The 23539-nt window shown below is 51.7% G+C and overlaps 3 protein-coding genes across 5 annotated transcripts in view; 2 read left to right on the top strand and 1 right to left on the bottom strand.

Moving 5' to 3' along the window:
* The window catches only part of LOC122381369 (C-1-tetrahydrofolate synthase, cytoplasmic-like), a 67262-nt gene that overhangs the window by 20891 nt on the left and 22832 nt on the right, over positions 1-23539 (top strand). For all 3 annotated transcript variants that reach the window (XM_043365441.1, XM_043365440.1, XM_043365439.1), the window contains 3 exons: positions 15-232; positions 7222-7432; positions 8053-8201. In XM_043365441.1, the coding sequence (XP_043221376.1) occupies positions 15-232; positions 7222-7432; positions 8053-8201 (578 nt within the window). The remainder of the gene's footprint in view (positions 1-14; positions 233-7221; positions 7433-8052; positions 8202-23539) is intronic.
* On the bottom strand, positions 535-6617 carry LOC122381374. Its single transcript, XM_043365448.1, has 5 exons — positions 6012-6617; positions 5592-5796; positions 2800-2933; positions 1858-2049; positions 535-1536 (listed from the first exon to the last, which is right to left on the bottom strand). Exons 1-5 carry the CDS (start codon positions 6198-6200, stop codon positions 853-855), a joined length of 1404 nt encoding a protein of 467 aa, XP_043221383.1. The 5' UTR covers positions 6201-6617; the 3' UTR covers positions 535-852.
* On the top strand, positions 16513-23154 carry LOC122381375 (ly-6/neurotoxin-like protein 1). Its single transcript, XM_043365449.1, has 2 exons — positions 16513-16986; positions 22591-23154. Exons 1-2 carry the CDS (start codon positions 16663-16665, stop codon positions 22657-22659), a joined length of 393 nt encoding a protein of 130 aa, XP_043221384.1. The 5' UTR covers positions 16513-16662; the 3' UTR covers positions 22660-23154.

Genomic DNA, 23539 nt, shown 5'->3' with positions numbered 1-23539 from the left:
CCTCCATCTCCCAGTGATCGACACCAACGACCGTTTCCTGCGTAAGATCACGGTCGGCCAGTCGCCCACGGAGAAGGGTCACACCCGCTCCTGCCAGTTCGACATCACCGTGGCCAGCGAGGTGATGGCGGTGCTGGCCCTCACTACCAGCCTGCGGGACATGCGGGAGAGACTCGGACGCTGCGTGGTAGCCTCGGACCGCGCCGGCCAGCCGGTCACAGCTGATGATCTGGTGAGGAAGGAGGAGGGAAGGGGTGGTGACGAACTCTTGGGGAGGGAGGGAAGGGAGGTTGTGTGGCCACCTGGTGAGGGTGAATGGGATAAGGGGGAGGGTGGATAGTGAACGCTGATACCTTGATGACGCTTGCTAACGAGTCATTACTGGCTTGGTTTTATGTACTTCAGCTGAAAAGTTGTTAAGTATTTTGATATGGAATGTAAGCCTTATGTCCTTCCATCGGCCGGTAAACACGAATAATCTTCGTTCCACTTAACCATCGGACTCTTCGCTGGACTGTCTCTTACAAAACTGGCTTAAAAGTAGTTTATATTATAGTGGCCCTTTTTATACATTGCGCGCGCTAGGTATTGGCATTAGGCCTCGTATTATGTTGTCAATATCACGTTTTTCTCTTTGCTCGACTACGCTTTGGTAAGTTCGCTACCCGTTACGGCGGTTTTTTTCGACCGGCGCTCAGTTCATCTCAGTCCAGTCACTCCAGACTTGCTCAGCCCAGTCACTGCAGTGGAGCTCAGTCAACTCCAGTCAGTGTCGGCGTCAGTCTCCAGTGTTTGTCAGCGCCTGTAATCACCAGCCATGCCGACACCAGTCTGTGATCCCCGCTCCCTGCTCTACGGCCCTGGGGCGTCGCTGGCTTCCACCAGTATCTGTGCGTCACTGACATCCATCCGCCCAGACAGGCGCCGTTCCCGCACAATCAGCACCACCTTCACAATGGCCGTAACCACCGCCGCGGCCAGAGTCAGTATCAGGATCTCCAGGCCGACCTGTCCAGCGTTAGTGAACATCCCCGTACCACCTGCGGCTTCTGGGGGCGGCTGGGCCGCGGCGGCCGACTGCGGGCCTTTTTCATCCTTCCCCGGCTCTGGGTGGCACTCGGCGGCCTCCTCTGCCAGCTGGAGGTACCGGCGCAGGCCCTCGGGGACCGTCTGTCGACCGGCCACAGCCGCCGCCGTCCAGCCGGCGCCCAGTGGCGCCCCGTCGGGACAAGGGAACCTCAGCTGACTGAGCCGCTCCGCCCCCGTCGGCTGGTCGAGAACCACCATCGCTGCCGAGGGCGGCTGCTCGAATGTGATGTTCTTCAGCTGAGTGCCGTTTCCGCCTCGGACCCTCCACAGCGGAGCGGGCGCGGCGGCCAGCACTCGAGAGTGCAGCAGGGAGATGCCGCCGCGCGTGCTCAGATCTAGGGCGCCGGTCGACAGGTAGCCGAAGACGGTGTGGTTGATGGTGGCGGAGCCGACGCCGGTGGCGGACAGACCGCCCGGTCCCAGCTCTGAGATAACCGTGTCCGAGATCTGATGGAGACGGAAGGCAGGGGCGGAATGGTCAGGTGAACGACGATGTTGAGATTGAGTGTCAGCGTGCTTTTGCCTGAAGGAAGACGGCCATCACTTGATGGCAACACACCTCACTCAGTTTCTCGAAATAGCTCAAGTGGCAAACGGGAAGTGGGCGACCTATTTCTATCAATCCAGACACAGCGACTTTCATAGCAGCGAGTGCGTCAGATACTGATTCCTGATGAAACCCGCTCATATTATATCAGTTTGTTGTCGATATCCCCTCCCTTCCTTCTCTCAACCTTCCGTTTCTGTTCCCCTTCCTTCTTCCCTCACCTCGACAAATTCATCCTCCATCTGCGTGTCGACACTGAGCGCGCCCTCCTGGACGGCTCCCAGTCGGCAGCCGTGCACCCGCAGCCCGGAACTGCCGTGATGCACGTGCCGCCGGTGACTCAACTCCAGACGGCCCATCTGGGGACCCTCCACAGTGGTCACCTGACTCGAAGAGAGCTCGATGTACCGCACCTGAGGATAGGGGGAAAAACAGTCTTGGAATTATCATACCCTCCACAGTGGTTACCTGACTCGAGGAGAGCTCGATGAGCATCGGAGAGCACCTGGGGATAGGAGGGGGAGGACCAGTGTCGGAATTATCATCTTGAGTATTGGCCCGGGATAGTATAATGTGTCTGGAAAACTGCAACCGGACAATTTTTTTAGCAACTGGTCGTAGTATCATACATTGGCTGCGTTTCAAAGTACCTATAATAACACGTTTAGTTATGTACGTTTAAAAGGGCTTTGAAGACCCGAGTGGGACCAGAGAGGATTTTATTTCCTAAACTGAACGTATGTACTCGTAAACCTAAACCCGTCACAGCGAGGTTAAGGTTTTGAAGGGCTCGGACGGACGGTGAGGGCTTAGGGAGGGCTGCGATAGCGGCACTGGTATGGGACGCCCGTTGGAGCGAGGTGATAGTGTGAATTTGAACTGAGTGCTGATAGCGAGGATTACGATTAATTGTGCAACGTTCTGCTCGATCAACAGGGACCAAGTTATCATGCCACGTCCTGCCAAGTGCCAACATTTGAAATTTCTGCTGTGTGGGTTTAGTTTTTGGTGACGGAATACCCACACATTGTTGGCGATAGTTTGATGGAAACCCTGCAAACCGCCTTCTAACAGCAGGCCTTATCGCGTCAGATATGTGTTAGCTCGGTATGACTCACCGGCGTGCCTCGGTCTGCACCGCCGGGCCGGTGCCCGGACCTCACCTTGTTGACCTGCGCGAAGGCGCCGCGTCGAATCACCCCCAGCTGGGAGCCGGAGACCCGCAGACCCACAGCGTTACTGTGGGAGAGCACGCCGCGCGGCAGCTCCGGGACCGTGCAGTTGACGATGCCCACACCTGGGGGGGGGGGGAGGGGATGGAGGGGTCAGAGGGATTGGTAACCGAGCAGGGCTTACGAGCGAACTGAGTGTTGCGTCGACTGGTGCCCCAGCAGGACTTTTGAGGGGGCTGAGCCGTTACTTTTTATTTACTGGCGCCCGAGTAGGTCTTCCAAGCTGAGGAGGGTTAGCTCAGTGATGGCCTTTGGCAGAGCTGCCAGGACTGGGCTGGGAATAGGACAGGGCTGGGAACAATCGGTCCTCAAAGCTCGAACGCTCTCGCTGGGCGACGGGTATAGAGAAGTGCCCCCACCAATACGGACCACAGCTGTAGGACGCTTGCTGGCCTAAGAGAATCTTCGTGTCGCTGTGTGGCATTCGGCCAACGTTTGTGATCGATCTGACACAGCATGTGTCACCGTGTAACTATCCTTACTAACGTGTCCCCGTATCGTGCACGTTGCGTCACTACCACAGTTCCCGGAAGGCCTAGTCACGGTTCCACAGGAGGTTATACCCTCCCTGATGTTAAAACCTCCACACACATCATTGCAGTGTTGCACAACGCACACAACCTATATGTGCCGTGAACATAACAAACAACAGCCAACTTTGTGATCCGGGTAATACGTGGTGGCTGCTAATTCAGAGCTACTATCCCGAATTATTAGCTTCTGTTGTTCTATTACCATTTTTGGATATGGTCGTATTTCATTCCGTTTTCAGCTCTCATTACAAGAGTGAAATGATTGGCGTACTTATGGTGTCGAGGTTGCGTCCTTCTGTGTCATTTATACAACCTTCATTATCTCTTTCTTATTCTCTGTCTTGTTGCAGGTTGATCGTTATATCGTATGGCTTGAGTATGGTAAATGTGTTTTTGGTTCAAATACTGTCCAGCACGCAGAGGTTTTCTCGGAACGGGATTTTTTTTTCGAAAGCAACTGAGTAGAAGTTTTTCAACGAAGCCTTAGCTTACACATCCTTGATTTATCTTCCTCAAAAGCATGACATAAGCCACCCAGCTATGGATTGTGCGCTATCCCTTTGTATCGGGTTTTGTCTTTTCCTTTGGGCCAGGCTTTGCACGAGACCAGCAACATTATCAAATGAACTAATTGCCTCCAGTTTTGCAGTTCGAACAGTAGGTAAAACACATTGTGTTATGTACATAACCTGTTTACCGTTCGATCTTATGTTTATGTATGTTTTGTCTCACTGTGCTATATCTTTTGTTTCACTTCAATGAATCCTTCATGCGATAAACCCACCGGTGACCTCAACGGAAGCACGTGGGAGTTTTGTGATCCGGTCTTGTGTCGAGTCAACAACGAAGGATGCGCCAGCTGCTGGAGTCGGTGTGGTTATCGGCACTACGTTCCTTTTCGCCTTTCTCATCGTCTCGCACTCCAATAACTGTGGCTATACCGGTGACGCCGGTGACGCCGGTGACCTCGGAAGTCCGGCCGTACTAAAATCACAAACAAGTCGGAAATACCGGTGGAAATTTCCCGCTCTGTCACGGTCAAGTCTCATCGACGTGATTCATCGGACGCCGCTGCTAGGTCGCGCTCTTTGAATCTCTTTGTCCGTTATTGAACAGCTTTGTTTACCGATTTTACTTCAGATGATAAGCTATCGCACCCCCTCCCCCTGGCGTTCACGGTCCGAGCAGCGGTGCTTATAAGGCATGGCGGAGGTGAAAGTCATATGTCTGCACTTGCAGTTGATAGCAGGCTGTGTGCTGTTTGATGTCCAGACGGAACTTGGCCTACTCACGGCCTGCTGGTGCCAATGTTCTGTTTGCAGAACGCCGTGCGCTTTGTGGGGTTGTTGGTTTAATGGACTCCGTCATTCCGATTGTGATCTTTGTCATAAAATGGACTTAGTTTTATGGTCAAGTATGACGGTTGAGCTCATGCGCTCGTAAATGATGAGCAAGAAACAAGCAGGGCTGATTTAGAAAGAAAAGCTTAATTTAGGAATTCACTGGGCACAAAAAATGTTTTTAGGTAGGTCAGGACTGGTGGAAATTAGATTGTTTACCTATCGTTTATCCTTTTATCATTTTTGCCATTAATTAATAATACTTAAAATACTTAAAGGGACCCTCCCATCTTCAAAAAGTTAATGAATTGGCATGAAAGTTATGTCGCTCGGTTCAGAAAGAGCGAAAACGAATATCTACCAAATTTCATCGAAAAATATTCACCGGTTTTCAAGATATTATACTTTTACTTTTGTTTACTTTTTGGGATCTCCGCTGTTCCCAGGGACTTTATTTGAAAGTGCGGCATTTGTTGCGCGCAAAGCAGCATATACCACCGCGTGCTACCAAACATTTTAGTCAAACATTTAAAAATCGTTAGATATCTGCGCCGACGTCACACATTCAGAGGGGTATTCCTATGCATTAGCCCCTCTGAATCAAAATGCTGCAATTTTGAAATTCAATATTTCCGATTTAAGGCATTTCTCGATGTTGTGAGTGCCGAAACCGGTAATTGTGAGCCAGGGACCCCATTTTGGCTATCTCAACTCAAATCTAATGTGAAGGTGGGAGGGTCCCTTTAATTGTTGTAACTCAATTGAATCCCATCTGCTATATCGTCCCATTCCACCGTCTGCCTGCCTTCCTTCAGGCCGGTCTGCCGTCGTCCCAGCGTTCACTCCTTACCCATGAACAGGAACCTGTTCTTGGGTCGAAACTCTGCGGCGAACGTCACGTTGCCAATGCCCCAGAGGTCGACGGCCACGGAGTAGTAGCGCCGCAGCGCGGACAGAAAGTCCTCGCCCATGTGCAGCGAGCGAGCGCCCTCCACCCGCATGTAGAGCGTCCGGCTGGAGAAGTCCAACGGACCAGACGAGTTGAGCACCACGTCCTGGAATATGAGAAATCTGTCAGATCTACAGAAAGTAGTCTAACTGCTGCTGCTGAGAGACCTGCTACAGGAGCCACCTCCTTGGCTCCTGTAGTAGCCAAGGAGGTGATTTGTTTGAAACAGTCCATGCGCTCGTGTGAATGATGGAACATTTACCTCAATTTCTAGTTAAGACCGCCTCTCTCATGAGTTGAACACTATTCTGCCGACCTTACCTCTGTCCCTGTCAGTTCACAGTGGAAACTGAACACGCTCTCCTGCTGACCGCAGGTGCACTGTTGACATGTGAGCGAGACGCTCTGCGTTCCTGTGTTCTCCTCCCCTGCCGTCTCTGCTGCTGCTGAGACCGTCACCGCCTTCATACACACTATCACAAACACCACCACAATCCACAGAGTAGCCATCGTGTCTGTCAACACTCTAACTCAGCCACCACAGGCTAGGACCACTCTCTGTGGCTGTGACTAGTCAAGTCCAGCCGAGTGACACCAGCTCTGTAGCTGTCCAGCCGAGTGGCACCAGCTCTGTAGCTGTCCAGCCGAGTGGCACCAGCTCTGTAGCTATCCAGCCGAGTGACACCAGCTCTGTAGCTGTCCAGCCAAGTCTGACCAGCTCTGTAGCTATCCAGCCGAGTGGCACCAGCTCTGTAGCTGTCCAGCCGAGTCTGTCCAGCTCTGTGGCTGTCCAGCCAAGTCTGACCAGCTCTGTAGCTGTCCAGCCGAGTCTGCCCAGCTCTGTAGCTATCCAGCCGAGTCTGACCAGCTCTGTAGCTATCCAGCCGAGTCTGTCCAGCTGAGGACGGCCACCGAGCGTCACTGGTCAGTGCCGCCGGAGCCGGGAGCAGGGGGACGGCGCCGGATGTCTGTACGATAGCGGACCGGACCGGACCGGCGGCTGGTGCTGCGCACGGTCCGCAGAGATGTCGCCCCTCGGTACCGGTGGATTCAGGGAGGCACGTCGGTTGTCAGGGCGCAGTGCCCCCTGGCCCCATCGGTCCCGCATATTTATGCTCTTTTGAATTACGTTTGGCTTTGCAAAAACGTGTTCAAACAATACTTGCTTACAGAAAGTACTATCCAATTCCCAGGAGGCAGGGATGATCGGGACGTGAATGTGATGTCCTTGGGAGCGATGAATGGAGCTGGTGGGTCTTTTGGGAAGATGACATCCTTGACCATACATACAGTGAAGTGACCCTATTGACGACCGTGACATCACTACCATTTCTGGTGGCAATAGAGGGCCAAACACCCGGTGGCCTCACTCGATGCAGGCAGTCGATTCCACCTGTCCACTAACGCTCCAACCACATCTCATTCATTTGATCTACATCGTACGCGCTCACTCTCACCCCTCTTCACTCCCCACCCTCCCTCCGCCTCCCACCCTCCGTTCTGACGCCCTCTACTCTACCCTCTCTTCCAGGGCGTGTCGGGAGCCATGACGGTGCTGATGAGGGACGCGATCCGTCCAACGCTGATGCAGACGCTGCAGGGAACGCCGGTGTTCGTTCACGCCGGTCCGTTCGCTAACATCGCTCACGGCAACTCGAGTGTTTTGGCCGACCGGATCGCGCTCAAACTGGTCGGACAGAAGGGCTACGTGGTGACCGAGGCCGGCTTCGGAGCCGATATCGGTGAGAGGGGAAAGAGAGAGAGAGAGAGAGAGAGAGAGAGAGAGAGAGAGAGAGAGAGAGAGAGAGAGAGAGAGAGAGAGAGAGCGAGAGCGCGAGAGAGCGAGAGGGAGGGAGAGAAAGAGGGAGAGAGAGGGAGGGGAGGAGTAAATAGCAGGGCGAGTGAGTGTGGTCATAGGTGCAACTGGCGAAAACTGAAAACCGTATGGTGCGAGAATGGCATGCAAGAATGTGGTGAGAGGGGAGGGAGAGAGGAGTTTAGCGAGGTAGGGAGGGGAATATTGGGGGGGGGGGCGAGGAAGGGATGGGTATCGGCCATCGGGGTTAGGTAGGCGTAGGTAGCTACTACTGAAAGTACCTGTAGGGTGGAGGAAGGACACGCAAAAATGAAATGCTGATGTCTGTGTTGTGTTTAGTGGTATGCGCATCGCGCACGGTTTCAGGTTGTGTGACTTTTGAGCTCACGTTTTACTATTTCGCCTCTTTCTTAAATCAACTACTCAATCAATCAATCAGGGTATTTCGAATCACACGGCTATGATTCATGCATCCCCCTCCCGATGCGGGACCACCGTCGCCATTCCGTGTGTCTGTCTGACGCCGGTGACATGACCTCGCTGCAGGCATGGAGAAGTTCTTCAACATCAAGTGCCGCGCCTCGGGCCTGACACCAGACGCCGCCGTGATCGTGGCCACCGTGCGCGCCCTCAAAATGCACGGAGGCGGCCCGGCCGTCACCGCGGGCACCCCGCTGGCACCCGAGTACACCCAGGTGGGTCCCTGGTGCACCCAGGAGGGTCCCACAGGCGCCTGAGTACACCCAGGTGGGTCCCGGGTGCACCCCAGGGCCCAGTGCACTCACTGCACCCAGGAGGGTCCCACAGGCGCCTGAGTACACCCAGGTGGGTCTCGGGTGCACCCCAGTGCACTCACTGCATCCAGGAGGGTCCAACAGGCACCTGAGTACACCCAGGTGGGTCCCGGGTGCACCTTAGTGCACTCACTGCATCCAGGAGGGTCCCACAGGCACCCGAGGAGACCCAGGTGGGTCCCGGGTGCACTCCAGTGTACCCACTACACCCAGGTGGGTCCGAGACACCCCGCTGGCACCCGAGTACGATCAGCAGGGTCCCAGAGACAAAGGAGTGCACCCACCGCACTTCTGAGCCCTTGGTCTCGAGTCGCGACGGTGGTATACCGATCAGTACGATATCCCACTATACACACAGATAACTCCTGGTCCACAAATGACAATACAGCGGTACAGTGGTACACCCATAAACCCGTGCGCCCTTCTTCTCCAGCGCCTATGTCGACTGTGTACATCCCATGTATACATTCTGCTTGTGTAGGAGCCTCCGGCCTACATATAATCCCCCGATTGCGCCGTGTACCCTGCCGTCTTCGGCGGCTGATTTGGCGCGGCAGCGCCACCTGCCCCGCCACCGAGGCGCGCCAAAAAGGCGCCTGGGACGACCCACGTGGCCTCCCGGCTCTGTTTGCTGATGGTATCTAATCGGCTGGTCTGCTCGTGGGGCCATGGCTATAGGGACTTCAGTGAACGTGGGAGCTAATGTGAGGGTGGGGTGGGGGTTAGTGAGTGTGACGTTTTAGGTGTACCCGACTGTAAGCATGACGGTTCGAGGCTGGGGATAATGAACATTTGTCACAGGACTGATGTAATTATTTGCCGATTCTTTTCAGTTATAATTGTTGTTTACATGCTGGAATTCGGTACGATTTTATTTGCAAAGCCTCCGGAGGAGAGAGAGAATTTATTTACAACATATTCACATTAATACAGCAAGACATACACAAATTGGCGTAAAAGCTCGTTAAGCGCTTATTACAAGATGCCTCTCGCTACCCACCTAGACACAATTGTTACACGAACTAGCTACACTTCACACACTTCAAAAATACTTGCAGGGCAACGAATGCCTACGACTTTTTCATAGTAATGAGTTGTAAGTGTCGACCTCCGTCCAGCCAAAGCGCCATGTCCCCACAGCCTCCCCGCCCGGCAATTTTTGTCAGAAATAGTGGTTGTGGAATGAGTGATGAATTGAAGAACCGATTGATGCAACTAAGGTCCAGCCAATTTGAGACTGCTCAGCCATAAACATCGCCAAAACATCGCCTAATGGTATATTCAACTGCTTGAAAACATTGTATCCGTACCCCTGCCAAAGCTCTCATGCTAGCCGCGGAATGAACGGACAGAACCGACGGTGCTCGGGATTGGTGAATTTCCCTTCATCATTTTCCCTGGTATAAGTTCGAAACTCGCCATTGCAAGTGGACGGGGTCAAAGATAAGGTGCCTGTCCCTCGGAACTAGGTTTAGTACGCGTCAGAAGATTGTTGTCTTGTAGGGGAAGCCTCTGACGATGCCTACTGTTGATTTAAGGTGTCGTCTTCAGATCGCCCAGTCTGTTCGTCAACTTTGCAGGATTAAAATCGTTAACTAGAAACGTGGAGAATCCGTACGATTACAACTCAAACATTGCAGGCTGGAAGTTTGAAGAAAGTTTCTACGTTTTGGCATTGACCGGTAAATGTACGGGAAGTGTGTCGGTGTTCAGGTGTATATCGGTGTTGTTGGACGCTATCACTGGCCTTACATCGGTCGGCACACTTCCGTCGTGCACGCCTGGTCGGGCCATGCCCGGGCCAGCGATAGGACCTTTGTGGGTACGCCGTTATGGAACGCACATGTTCGCTGGATCGGGTGACCCTCACTCGTTCGCCGTCTCCGCTGAGGTGCGCACCGCTCCGCTCCGCCGCCATGAGCCGCCGTCCGCTGGTGCCGCTGCTGGCCCTGGCCGCCCTGCTGGCGCTGCCGCCCGCCGTGCGCGGCATCAACTGTTTCCAATGCGAGGATCCGAACCCGTACGTACTGCCGCCGTTGCCAGGCAGTCCCTCGGCGCCGCGCTGCTCGGGATTCGACACCAGCCGCAGCGACTTCAAAGTGGAGCGCTGCCTCTTTCCGTACGTCACACGATGCGCCAGGATCTCCTGGTCCGGTGGAGAGATGCGTGGCTGCCTGGACAGCACGCTCAGAGAGGGCTGTGAAGTGGAGGACGGTGTCTCCTTCTGTTCCTGCACCGGCGACTACTGCAACTCTGCCGGCCTGTCGACGCCGGCGCTGCTGCTGCTGCTGCCGGCCGCCCTGCTGGCCGCGCTCTACGCGGTGTAGGCAACCGGTGGTTCTGCAGAGCTTCCGAAGGAGGATGGTGATGGCTGATGACTGGAATGATGACTGCAGGGATTTGAAAACATGTCGACCGAAGCTCTTTGATCAGCGTGTTGATCGCGATACTTTCATAACATGACGGTCCTGTTTCTTTTATTTTGCTCGTGTAAACTTATTGTGTGCCTTCGTCCGATTTTTTCACCGATGCCAATACATAGTTGGGTGGTATAAAATAAAATTCGAATAAGACATCTAACGCTTTAGCCTTAGATCCGGGGTATGACCTCTGGCGAGCCTCGAATACCGAGCTAGTTTTCAGCGAGCTAATACGTATAGTCCACCTATCTTAGATACTGAAACCTTCCGGCAGCCAACGATACACGACCAACATTGACATTATCTCGAGGCAATAGCTTAACAACATATTTTCTTTTTCAAACTGCCTTAGGTGACAGTCATTAGCTAAAAGTCAACCCTTATGTGTATGGATCCGCAAATCGCTTATGATGCGTTCGGGGCTTTCAAATTTGGTAAAAAAAGAAAACAGAGACTAGGGAGCCTTTCGGTACCCATCCGACACTCGATTAGTTAAAGCTTGAAGATTCTAGACTAGAGGTATGTACCGGGCCTGTGGATTTTCATTCGGTCACCTTTGTCAACCGCCGTCACCCGAGTCACCAAGTCATGGGTCACAGGTCACCCAGGCAACAAGTTCACCTGGGTCACTCCCCCTCCGACCGGGTCACCTCCGCTGGCCCCCGCACAAAGCCCTGACCGCCCGTGGTCCGCCCGTCCCGCCACGAGATAGAGGCCACGTCACAGCGTTATCGGGAGCGCTGATTACACGCATCGCTCGATCGGCCCCCACTCGTCCGTCGTCTCCGCCGAGGTGCGCATCGCTCCGCTCCTCCGCCATGAGCCGCCGTCCGCTGGTGCCGCTGCTGGCCCTGGCCGCCCTGCTGGCGCTGCCGCCCGCCGTCCGGGGCCTCAGCTGTTACGTCTGCGCAGACCCAGCGCCGAGCGACTCGGATCACCCGCTGCTGCGGGCCGTCAGTGGGGGCGCGATGATACCCACCTGCGCCGAGTTCGACAGCGGCAACGACAAGTTCAAGGAGAAATGCACCGCCCTTAACCCGATCTGCGCCAAGGGGTCCTGGAACGGCGGAGAGAAGCGAGTCTGCTCCGACAGTACCATCAAGGAGGGATGCGTGGAGGAAAACGGTGTCACCTACTGCGGCTGCACCACCGACTACTGCAACTCTGCCGGCCTGTCGACGCCGGCGCTGCTGCTGCTGCTGCCGGCCGCCCTAGTGGCCGCGCTCTACGCGGCGTAGGCGTCAGAAAGACGCACGGCGTTTCTTTTCGTCTAAAACCTCTGCCTCATATTGGCTGAGAATGTGTGCATACGGAAAGACTGACTTCTGGTGAATGGGACACGATTTGGAGTGGATACAAGTGAGTGGTGTCGAACGGCGACCGTGGTTAATGACATGGTGTTGGTCAAATAATGCCGCTGGGTTTTACGCCCAGTGGGGTATGACCTCTGGCGAGCCTCGAATACCGAGTCTTATTCGTGTATATATGTTCGTCCGAGCGTGTTGCGACGACAATGCTCGCATTTTTCATGTAATAAACGGTCACACATTCAAAGCAATGTTTTTTTTTAAGTTACAGGACTTAATGTCTGTCAAGGCATTCAGTCCAGGCCCAACCGGAACTCTAATTAAAACCTCAGATCGACCTGAATCTTGCACACAACAGAGACTTTGCGATGGAATTGAGAGAGCTCAACAAGCTCACTAAAGAGATGGTGCACAAATTTGCACAACAGGCTGCGACTCACCAAGTAAGGCTAAAACGCTGAAATGGACACCTGAGACTCGCCAGGGGTCGCTGGGTCTTAATTATTAACCTTCGCCCCAGTGCAGTGTGGGGGGGGGGGGGGGCATATGTTACCACCCTGTCGCGTTTTTTTTTTTTTTGCTTGTGAATAAAAAACCGCGTCGCGTAGCGCTGCGCCGCTTGAAGTAACTTTCTGCACATCAATTTTGGACAATGTGTGAAGTTTTTGACCCAGGTCATGTCAGGTCAGGTCACCAGGTCAAGTTGACTGACCAAGCCTAAAAAAGTTTGCAATCATGTCCAGCCTGCAGTGTTTGTAAGAGAGGTTTTAAACTTGGCGGATTGCATGATGGTATGGGCACCTATGTTTTGTATATCTCGGATTTTTTTATATCCGTGACCTAAGGTCAAGACAGTGCAGTGGCGTGACCTTTCCATTATAAGTCAATGGACAAATGAAAATGCCTCTAGATCCGTGTGCACGCATAGGAATAGTCCAAATATTTCAGAATCACGATGATTTGAACCACCCGTGACGGCCAAGATGTCTTTTTTGCTGATAGCTTCTAGAAAGGTCATCCGATGTCATTTGAGGCTACAAACAGCTTTTTGCCAATAACTCGCGATTGGAAAGAGCTAGAACGCTGGAGGTAGCTTCATTGTGTTTATCTTGTCGAGACTCATCGAATGATAAGCAACATGACCTATTTGGGTCATCACGTGATCTTGACCTTAGGTCAAAATTTGACCTTGACCTTTCCAGGTAAAAAAATATATGTTTCGAAGCGCCTGAAGGAGATCAACACGAGAGTGTCATTGCCAATTCTTCATCTTTGCTGGTTCAAAAGTTATTTGTGAAAAAGTTTTAAAACCCGCGCCCCGTAGGGGGGGGGGGGCGAAACGGCCCATCCCTGTCCTTTTCCGTCGATATCTCCTAAACGGCTAGAGATATCGCCACCAAACTTTCAGGACCCCTCCGGGCATCAATTTTACACATTGTGACAAAAAAATTTTCCAGAGGCTATGATAGGTTGGCCACAAATGACGTCAGAGTGACGTCATGTTCTGCCATTTTCGACCGAAAAAAGACCTTCGCGAGAAGAGCTGTCAGGCCTACAGCTTTAAAGATACAGAAAAATGATTAAGACATAAAAGGTGTAGAATTGACAGGGCTACAAAACTGCTATCTCGGATTTTTGAAATTTTTGAGTTTTGACCCCCAAAATTCAAAAAAGCAATTTTTTTGGATATATTTGCCAAAAAATCCAAAAAGTTTTTTGAGTTTCGTAAAAACCGGAATATATGTGTTAGTACCTGTCGTCTTCTATCTACATATCAAATTTCAGATCAATATCTTGTTTTTTGGCCAAGTTATAGCGAAAAAAACTGTTCAAAAATGATGACGTCAAATTTTCAAACTCAATTTTTGGTAATTGTAGACCACGTAGAGCAAAACAAAGACCAGCATTAGACTCCCCGTGACGAGCTGCATCGAATCGATACCCATTTTATGCAAAAATATCAAATTTGAAATTTGACCTAATTTGACCTGACCTTGACCTGACCTTCACCAAAACGTGACATAAGCTGGCCCTTAAGGCTGCCTGACCCACATAATCGCATTTGTCATGTAAAATGGACCATAAAACATGTATCACACGACACTTTCATATTGTGACCCCCAGGTGACCCCCAGTGACCTGACCTCTGTGACCTGACCTGGTATCAGTGACCTCAGATAGCGAAGTATGTGTCTGACGAACAATGTACCATTGATGGTTTTCAATAACTTACCAATTTACTCGATTTCACAACACATTTCTTGAAATGCCTGTGAACGGTGAAAATCCGACCTTTGACCTGACATGTGACGTCATCGGTTTGACCTAGGTCAATGAAATTTGGTCACAAGGTAGTTCCCTGGTGGGGCTATCGAACGCCGTTTGAATTTTGAAAATCGGCCGGTAAATTTCCGAGATCTTAGGGGGGGCCGAAACGCCCCCCCCCCCCACGGGTGGTAGGGTCCGCCGATAGCCCTACGGGGCGCGGGTTAAGCAAAAACAGCTATTTTCACAATATTTGACCTATGGAGGCTTAACCGTTGACCTGAGGTCAATTTTGATGATGACCTTATCAAAAGAAGAGTTCAAAAGCTATCGATTGCTTTTCCATGCGTTTTTCTAGCTATCATAGTTCCTGAGATAACTGCATGTGTTCTGAAAAATATAATGACATTTGGCAAATTTTGACCTTTGATGACCTCCGGTGACCCCAATATTGCTCTAAGATGAAAAATGACCGAAATACTTTCAAGCGTACTCATTGAGAGCTATCGACTGCTTTTCACCGCGTCTCTCTAGCCCTCTTAGTTTTTTTAGTTAGAGGTGGGTGTTAATGGTAACATGTGCCCCCCCCCCCCCCCCCCACTAGGGCGAAGTTGGCTGAGACCGCCATTGTGGCGCGGGTTAAGCGTGTCCTTTTCTAACAAACATTTAACACTACCAAGGTCAAACGAAGTTTATTCTCATAAGGTTTGAAGGAAAAGGCACTACGATCTTTATGTCATTGAATGTTGAGGTGCTTTTAATTCTTCTCGCTATTTGAAGAACTGAGCTGTGCAAGTGTTGCTTATTCGACCTAACTCGTAAATCACCTTACTCATGTCGTGCCGCTTGGTGACAAACAAGTCTTGGCGTTTGCGTAAAACAAAGGACATTTAACACTGGATCATGTGATTTGGACAAAAAACGGCGTAGGTATGTTTGTTTAACCAGGATTAGCTAATCGACCTTTAGTTTTGATATTCTTGGTATAAATAATATTGCATCTTCTGCTGAGCTGACACTGCATAACGGTGGTACCACTGATTCTAAATTCATCGCGGCCAGCGCATTTCGCGGCCTAGCGGCAGTACTTCGACCCAAACTGATTGGGTCAAGGTTTGAGGTAAATCGATCAACGTTAGATTTGCAACTTTCAGAATATTATGCTCATTGTCAGGCGCGGATACAAGGGGGGGGGCATGGGGGCCATGGCCCCCCCCTTGGCCGATTTTTTTCAAAAATAAAATAAAAAGTTAAAAAGCTGAAAAGGGGGCATCCTGAAAATAAAGTGGCCGAAATCCGATGAGTTTTTTTTAACCTACCCACTTAGTTATTTCTTAGAAGACTAGCTGAGAAGACTTCTTTGTTAGAAGATTGGTAAAGCTTTTCATAACTTGGAGGTCTCTTATACTCACAGAGATGACCACTTTTACAGGGCCTCCTAACCTGCACAGAGGGCCTCCAAGCCTGCACAAATGTGGAGATGTTGCCTGAACAGCTAGATAAGCTCAATAGACGCAGTTTTTTTGGGGGGGGCCCAACAAGTGGGAAGATGGGGCCTCCAACAGGTGGGATTATGGGGGGGGCCTCCTGGTTTCTAATGGCCCCTCCCTTGGAGATTTTCTGGATCCGCCCCTGCTCATTGTTATGTTTCAAAGATTCATAAGGGCAGGAGAACTAAATTGCACGATTGGGAAAATGTTCCGAGATCGCGAATAGTCTGGTCAGGCTAATAGAACTGCTTTTATGAAATGGACATCGGCAATCGGCATCCCGAAGCCAAATTGAAGACTTTTGTATAATGTTCTGCCTGTTGACTGGCATTATCTTGCTTCTGGTGTTGACTTGCGCTTAGAAATTTCGGCGATCTCGACGGAATGTTTGTAGGTATTGTGAAATGACTTTTTGACCATTAGTGGTTAGGCCATGTCCATACGATTACGCATCCGGAATGAAAGCACCATGAGCTAAGCGTAATAATGCCGAACAAAATGACACGGGAAATCAAAATGACACGGGAAATATCGTTCGCTCTTTTATTGAATTATCGCTGATGTTTACTAATACTTTCGTCGTTTGCGTCATGGGCTGGCAAACGTCTCGGCACGGCACACTCAAGGCTGTTTCGGAGCGGCTCGTTTGTACATTTGTACAGTGACCACCCACAGTTAGTGTACCGTGTGCTGTTTTCTCGCGAGACCGGACGGCCCCGTCACACAGAGCGACGCCACTCGACGGTCGGCTCGGCAGTCGGCCGGCCGACACGCTGCGCTATCTGGCGATTAGAGTCGGAGCTGCGGAGACTCGGTGATCGTGTCGACCCTCACTCGTCCGCCGTCTCCGCCGAGGTGCGCACCGCTCCACTCCGCCGCCATGAGCCGCCGTCCGCTGGTGCCGCTGCTGGCCCTGGCCGCCCTGCTGGCGCTGCTACCCGCCTGTCAGGCGCTCAAATGCTACCAGTGCTCTGATATCGCTGAACAGGACGCTGAGCCATGTACGGAGCTGGACACTAGCAACGACAAGTTCTATTACGAGTGTTCCGATCAGGAGACAAAGTGCAGCAAAGTCGTCCAGAACAACGGCGTTATTCGGGGCTGCACGGGCAAAAGCGTTGCTGATGGCTGCAGTAAGTTTGATTTTGGTCAGCTGAGTGGAACAGAATGCATCTGCAGCACCGACTACTGCAACTCTGCCGGCCTGTCGACGCCGGCGCTGCTGCTGCTGCTGCCGGCCGCCCTGCTGGCCGCGCTCTACACGGTGTAGGTGGCGGAAGGGCCCAGTGACTGCGGCTCGGGGCTCTGTCGGACTGCGGAGGCGGTGCAGTGGGTCGGGTGTGACGGTGTCTGGCTGTGCCCCGAGGGCGGCGCGGCGACCCCACGCTACTCGGAACGACAAGAGAGTCGAAGATCGAATGGAGGGAATACATGTATGGGATGTATGGGAGGGAGATGAAGGATGCGCGGCAGATGTAGCTGACAATAGCTGACAATACACTGCGTAATGCCAATGTGTATGTGTGTGTGTGTGTGTGTGTGTGTGTTTGTGTAACGCGAATTTCGTCTGTACTCTGGCTGACCTGGCGTATATAGACAGATATCTTCGCTCTGTGACATTGCTCCACCAGTATTTAATTGAATCCTGTGAGTCACGCAACGTTTATTATATTCCTGTTTATCAATGACTTATTCTTTTTCTTTTGTCTTAAGACCTGACGAATATTGGTTCGTATAGGTATGCATTGATTCAACGCCTGTGTTGTTAGTTGCTCGAACTAATGTTTTATGGAGATTTTTAAAGGACTTGCATGTGTTCTGTCGTGCTTTTCACCAGCAAATACAAGTGCATAGAACGAACTGCTGCTATCCAGTGGCTCATTTTTATCGTCTTACTTGTTCCATCGCCAGCTCTTGGGCGAGGCTTGGGCTCGGATGTAGCAACGATTTGATACTCTTAAGGCGGCGGGTCACTGTCTTATTTCATATTGTCAAAAGGATAGAACGCAGCAGAAAATAACGAGTCATGCGGAAGAGGTGATTGCACAATCGATAAACTCGTAGTTACTAATGCCGCTTGGAGGGATTTACAGAAAGAATCTATAAGCGCTGTACAATTCATTTTTAACTTTTACGCTGGCGTTACCTCAGCTGCCACGCTGAAAGGACAAACACATAAGCATTTTATTATGAATAATTTAGCCGCAAACGGGGTGGCCGGGCTTCCCCCGCGCCCGGAGTTCCCCGACTTCCCCTATCCCCAATTTTTGCCCTTCAACTTTACACGGTTCATGCAATTCTGGGGAAGGACCATGCCATTCCTTGCATTTATGTTATGCCATTCTTACGGCTAAAACAAGGGTTCCCTATGACAAAACCTGGGACAAAGTTTTAACATTTATTCAAAATTTGCAGCCAGTTTCTGGTACCACTGATTTTGAGGTCGTAGCACATCAGTCGGTGAGACACCTTTTTCTGGGATTCAAATTAGGGCATGTTTTTTCAATTTGGGCAAGCAATTAGGAGGAGGGTTTGTGATTTGGGGCTTGGAATGTCATACACTCAGGACGAAAATGTTCGTATTTTTACAGGACGATGAAGTATTTCGCTGAACTGACAGTCGCTCAAATTGTAGTCGACCAAATAGATGTCGCTGAAACATAGCTTTCGCTTAAATTGCTAATCGCTTAATTTGATAATCGCTGAACTTGATAATCGCTAAATTGCCATTCGCTGAAAATGGTTCGCTCAAATGACGTTCGCTCAAATGACACTCGCTAAAGTCGCTCAGTGGCGGATCCAGGGGGGGGGGGCAAATGGGCATTTGCCCCCCCCCCCAAACGGCATAATTTTAACATTACGCCTATGGACGAGGCATGGAAAGAATCGATAAATTGTTATGGTTTGCCCCCCCCCCCCCCAAAAAAAAAACTCTGAGCTGGATCCGCCTCTGAAGTCGCTAGCACCGGGCCTCTCAAAACGTCCTTGAGAATGGAGGCCGCTGTTGCGCGCTCCAAGGGCGGTGTTAGCCATCAGACAGCGCATTAGGTTCTCAGTGACTGGCATGGGCTTGGGAATTCAGGGACCTTCATAGGCGCTCAGATATCGATGTAGGCTCTTAGGCCAGTGTTGGGTCCTCCAAGGCCGTAGTTAAAGGAAAGCGCAAGGCTTTAGGAGTCGTAAGGATTTGAAAACCCTGCCCTCATAATTCATAAAGCAGTATGGGGTCCTTAGAGACTGACATCCAGTCTCTGTGATCAGAGTGTGACCTAGCTTGACCTGAAAATGGATATCAAAATGCTGCACATGAATCAAAGGTCAGGTTATGGGGGTCCTATAAGAGTTGTGACTTGTAGATGTCCTATCTCTACCAACCTGCATTCAGAACCCTGTGCAGTGTGCAAATTATTGCAGATTATCTCAGAACGGTGTGAGGCTGCTAATGCTTAGACTACATAGTATGGTGCTCGAAAGACCGGCTTGGACCCCCCACCCCCAACACTTGGGTGACCTCACATGGAAATAGGATTCTCAGATCGATTTGAAGCTTTTTGGGGGGCGGGTATTCATGTGTCTAGGAGGTGTCCTGCAAGCTGGACCCCTCTCACGAAATTATAGCCCATTTCTAGCATGCTTAGCTAATCCTACCAATCTTAAACGCATTCATAGTACCTAATAACAAAATGGTAGACTGACACTCCCGTACATATAGGTCGGCGAATGTTGAGCAATTCGTGTGTCACAACATTTTAAGGGTTCCCCTACATTTCTAGATCTTAAATTCCTTAGCTTTGCGACTGTCAACACATTCTAAATTTTTCAACACATTCTGTGGATGATTTATTCATTCTTAAGCGAAAACACGCTTATAGGTATCCGGAATATGGGTGGGGGGGGGGGGGTAAATTATTGGGGGAGAGGTCCGGACCCCCCCCCCCCCCAATAATTTACCTGTGGCGGAGCCCCTGCTTTAAACACATGTGCTCTTACAATGACTAATGAAATTTTGATTGAGGCAAGGAAATTCAGAGGAGGGGGCGGAGGGGCTCAATTTCACCTACCAGAAACGCCTAGGAATGGTTTTCTTTTCTTTTCTGAAAAGGCAAATAGTTGGTATAGTGTTATTCGAATAGTTGGTATGTGTTATTGGACAGCCTTGTCCTACCATCTAGACCAAATCAGCCTATAAGCAACAACATTCTATCAGTGCATAACACTCGATAAGAATTGCGATTCTTACATTTCTTTTAGTTCTGTGAACCCCGTTTTTGCGACTTTTTGTGTTTTCGAAATACAGACTTGCCTACAGTTAACGCAAAGAGTCAGCATATGTCACTAACCGGATCTAAATGGGACTTGCAGGTCTCGAAATATTAAGTGGATGGGGGGGGGGGCATCCCCCACCCCCACCAGCGTACGTCCTGCGCAGAGCCCACCCGCAATGGTCTTAATATGCCGCTTAATCACTATTTGCGTACCGCTTTCGTGTTCAAGCATATGCAAAGTACCAACCAGAGGCCTCTTGCACCAAAATCCTCTTGCACCAATGCTTGGATTATTTTGCATCGTATACCCAGTCCAAGTCTCAAATGTAACAATTTGCATGCAAAATTTTGCAAGCACATGTAGGAGGATTATGTATTGGGCTTTTGCAAACAAATTTACCACCGTTAGATTAGCTTATTCTGAAACCGGTTTTTCGATTTTACCTAGCTAGGTAGTTTGGTGCAAGAGGCCTCAGCTCAACATTTGTAATTTCCTGCAAACAATAGCGAGTTGTGGCATGCTTGACAAAGGTATGTAATGTAGTTAGGTACGATATATTATTATGAAAACCATGCTCACTTCCATTCACCAAAAGCTGCACACATTTGACACTCTTAGAAGATCGGGATGAATCTCCATGCCTGAATTTATAGTTACATATACACCAACCAGTCCGTTTCAATCACCGCAGGTGCCAATTGACTAACTACTTCCTCCCTCCCTGGCCCTCCCTTCCTCTCCCCTCCTCCACTGTCTCTGCGCCTAGCGACGTCACAGGCCTAAAGGTCATCGTTTGCCGGCCATACCACGGTTCCGAGCAGCGTGGGGTCGCCGCGCCGCCCTCGGGGCACAGCCAGACACCGTCACACCCGACCCACTGCACCGCCTCCGCAGTCCGACAGAGCCCCGAGCCGCAGTCACTGAGGCCTTCCGCCACCTACACCGTGTAGAGCGCGGCCAGCAGGGCGGCCGGCAGCAGCAGCAGCAGCGCCGGCGTCGACAGGCCGGCAGAGTTGCAGAAGTCGGTGCTGCAGAAGCACTCCGTAAGGCCGTCGACGTTGTTGCACCCGTCGGCCTTTTCTGAAGGGTAGCAGCCGCGTACCACCTGGCCATTTTTGAAGATGATCTTGGAGCAGCTCTTGTCTACTCCGCATGACTTCTGTTGGTATTTGTTGTCGTCCTCGTCAAACTCTGAGCAGTTGGGCAAATAGATACTGCCGGCACCCTCCTCTCCGATGTTGTTCTGTTGATCGGAGCACTGGTAGCAGCTGATGCCGCGCACGGCGGGCGGCAGCGCCAGCAGGGCGGCCAGGGCCAGCAGCGGCACCAGCGGACGGCGGCTCATGGCGGAGGAGCGGAGCGGTGCGCACCTCAGCGGAGACGGAGCACGAGTGGGGGCCGATCGAGCGGTGCGTGTAATCAGCGCTCCCGATAACGCCGAGCCGTGGCACCTATCTCGTGGCGGGACGGGCGGACCACGGGCGGTCGACGCTTCGTGCCGGGGCCAGCGTAGGTGACCCGGTAGGACTCCGGTGACCTGGTCGAGGTCTTGGTGATCTGGTCGGGACTGGGGAGACCGGGACCTAGATGACTCAGGTGACCAGGTCGAGTCATGGGTGACTCAGGTGACCAGGTCGGGACCCGAGCGGCTCAGGTGAGGGTCGGGACCGGATGACTCAGATGGCCGAAATCGAGACTATGAAAACTATGAAAAGGAATCGGTCTGGCCGACTGCCACTCTGTTCCACACGCAGATAGTACACCCATGTTCGAGATAGCTGGCGGGGCCAGTCGGGGGGGGGGGGGGGGGCAAAGTCCGCCGGCCGCCGACGACCCGTGCAAATATTCCCAGCTAGATTCATGGCTGGTCTCTCCATCCGCGGACTGATCGGACCGAGTCGGCGAGCGGCACAGCGGACTGTGGCAAGATCGAAATCATGACTTGGTGGTGACACGACACACACTCTGCGATGAGGACGGGGCGGCGAGAGGGGACGGCTAGTTCCGGTGATGAGCTCAGGCCTGTGACGGACGCCAGCTCACGAGGCCGGATAACGATACGGCCATCGAACGTTTCCGACTGCCTGACCGACGGCCGATAGGCGCTATCTGAGCGGCGGTCTGGGGCGATCGAACGGCCCTCACTCGTCCGCCGTCTCCGCTGAGGTGCGCACCGCTCCGACTTCCCGCCGCCATGAGCCGCCGTCCGCTGGTGCCGCTGCTGGCCTTGGCCGCCCTGCTGGCGCTGCCGCCCGCCGTCCGGGGCATCAGCTGCTACTCCTGTTCCGACTTAAACTCGCAATCGGAACACCAGTCGTTGGTAGGGTCGGCCCCCAAGCTGCCCTGTTCCACCTTCGACAAAACCAACAGCAGCTACAAGATTGATCCGTGTGTGGGGGACTTTACTGCCTCCTGTATTGCGGTGGAGTACCAGGACGGGAGGATGATCCGCGGATGTCATGACGTGATCCGCGACAACTGTACCAGCGGTGAATCATTCACAAAGTGCATCTGCACCGGTGACTACTGCAACTCTGCCGGTCTGTCGACGCCGGCGCTGCTGCTGCTGCTGCCGGCCGCCCTGCTGGCCGCGCTCTACACCCGGCAGTGAGGCTACTGCTGCTGGTGCTCAGGTTCAACATCTGAACGGTCTGGGTCTGCGAGAGACTGTTTTCGGAATATTTCGCTGTTAACAGTCATGACCGTTTAAGATTGCGCGCAGTTGGTTCGTCACAGGCCATGCTGGTGGATATTGTCATCGATTGTCCTTGCTGTGACCGTCTTGAGCCTTGTTATAACGGTTACTCGAATCAAAGCGACCGTGTGTCAAACAGAAAGTCGCTGCTACATACCGGAAAGTGAGCGGAGGTATCCGCATCTGTGTCTATGAAAAGTTGTGATCACGGGATTCCTCACATGCTGTCTGTGCGATGGAGGTTTTGTGTGTTCTGATGCAGGAGACATGCTGAGTGATGAAGTGCGCTGTATTAGCTAATGTTTTTTATAATACTAATCATTCTGGAAAACAATGCTAGATAGGTGTTATTTTTAAAAAGACACGTTTTTCATCTGCGATGTGTTGGAGAAAATAAAACATTCCCGAAGATATTTAGTGTGATGGAATTGTTGTGCCTTAGTGGGACATTGACGAAAGAGAAATAATGACGATCTACAACGGGATCGGATAGAGTAGGGCTAGGGGACATGCGTCTTTCGGTCTTTCGCTGTACTTATGCGCTTATCGGTTACATATGTACAAAACAGCCACTTCCAACATCATTTGCTTTCATACGCTCTTTCGACGCATCACAATAGGGGACATGAGGGCGCCCAGGGTCAGTTCCGGAAAAGTTCATTGGTAGCATGCGGTTACATAAAAAAAAAAACAGAAAAATGATCTGTCAAAAAAGGACATAGTATGCCCAGCTGTGGTCAAAGCAGTCACTCTCAGGACTGCGACCTTGAAGGCACGGAGTAGGTACCTGTTGGTG

The sequence above is a fragment of the Amphibalanus amphitrite genome, unplaced genomic scaffold (assembly GCF_019059575.1).
Source record: "Amphibalanus amphitrite isolate SeventyFive unplaced genomic scaffold, NRLGWU_Aamphi_draft 000119F_arrow, whole genome shotgun sequence".
Classification (NCBI taxonomy): Eukaryota; Metazoa; Arthropoda; class Thecostraca; order Balanomorpha; family Balanidae; genus Amphibalanus; species Amphibalanus amphitrite.
This window is presented reverse-complemented; position numbering and strand designations above follow the sequence as displayed.

Coding starts and splice junctions, on each gene's coding strand:
- LOC122381374 (XM_043365448.1), bottom strand. CDS start 6,200: ATGGCTACTCTGTGGATTGTGGTGGTGTTTGTGATAGTGTGTATGAAG. Junction 2,934..5,591: donor GAACAGGTTCCTGTTCATGG/GTAAGGAGTGAA, acceptor CCCCCCCCCCAG/GTGTGGGCATCGTCAACTGC. Junction 1,537..1,857: donor TGGAGGATGAATTTGTCGAG/GTGAGGGAAGAA, acceptor CGTCTCCATCAG/ATCTCGGACACGGTTATCTC.
- LOC122381375 (XM_043365449.1), top strand. CDS start 16,663: ATGAGCCGCCGTCCGCTGGTGCCGCTGCTGGCCCTGGCCGCCCTGCTG. Junction 16,987..22,590: donor ACTACTGCAACTCTGCCGGC/CTGTCGACGCCG, acceptor AACTCTGCCGGT/CTGTCGACGCCGGCGCTGCT.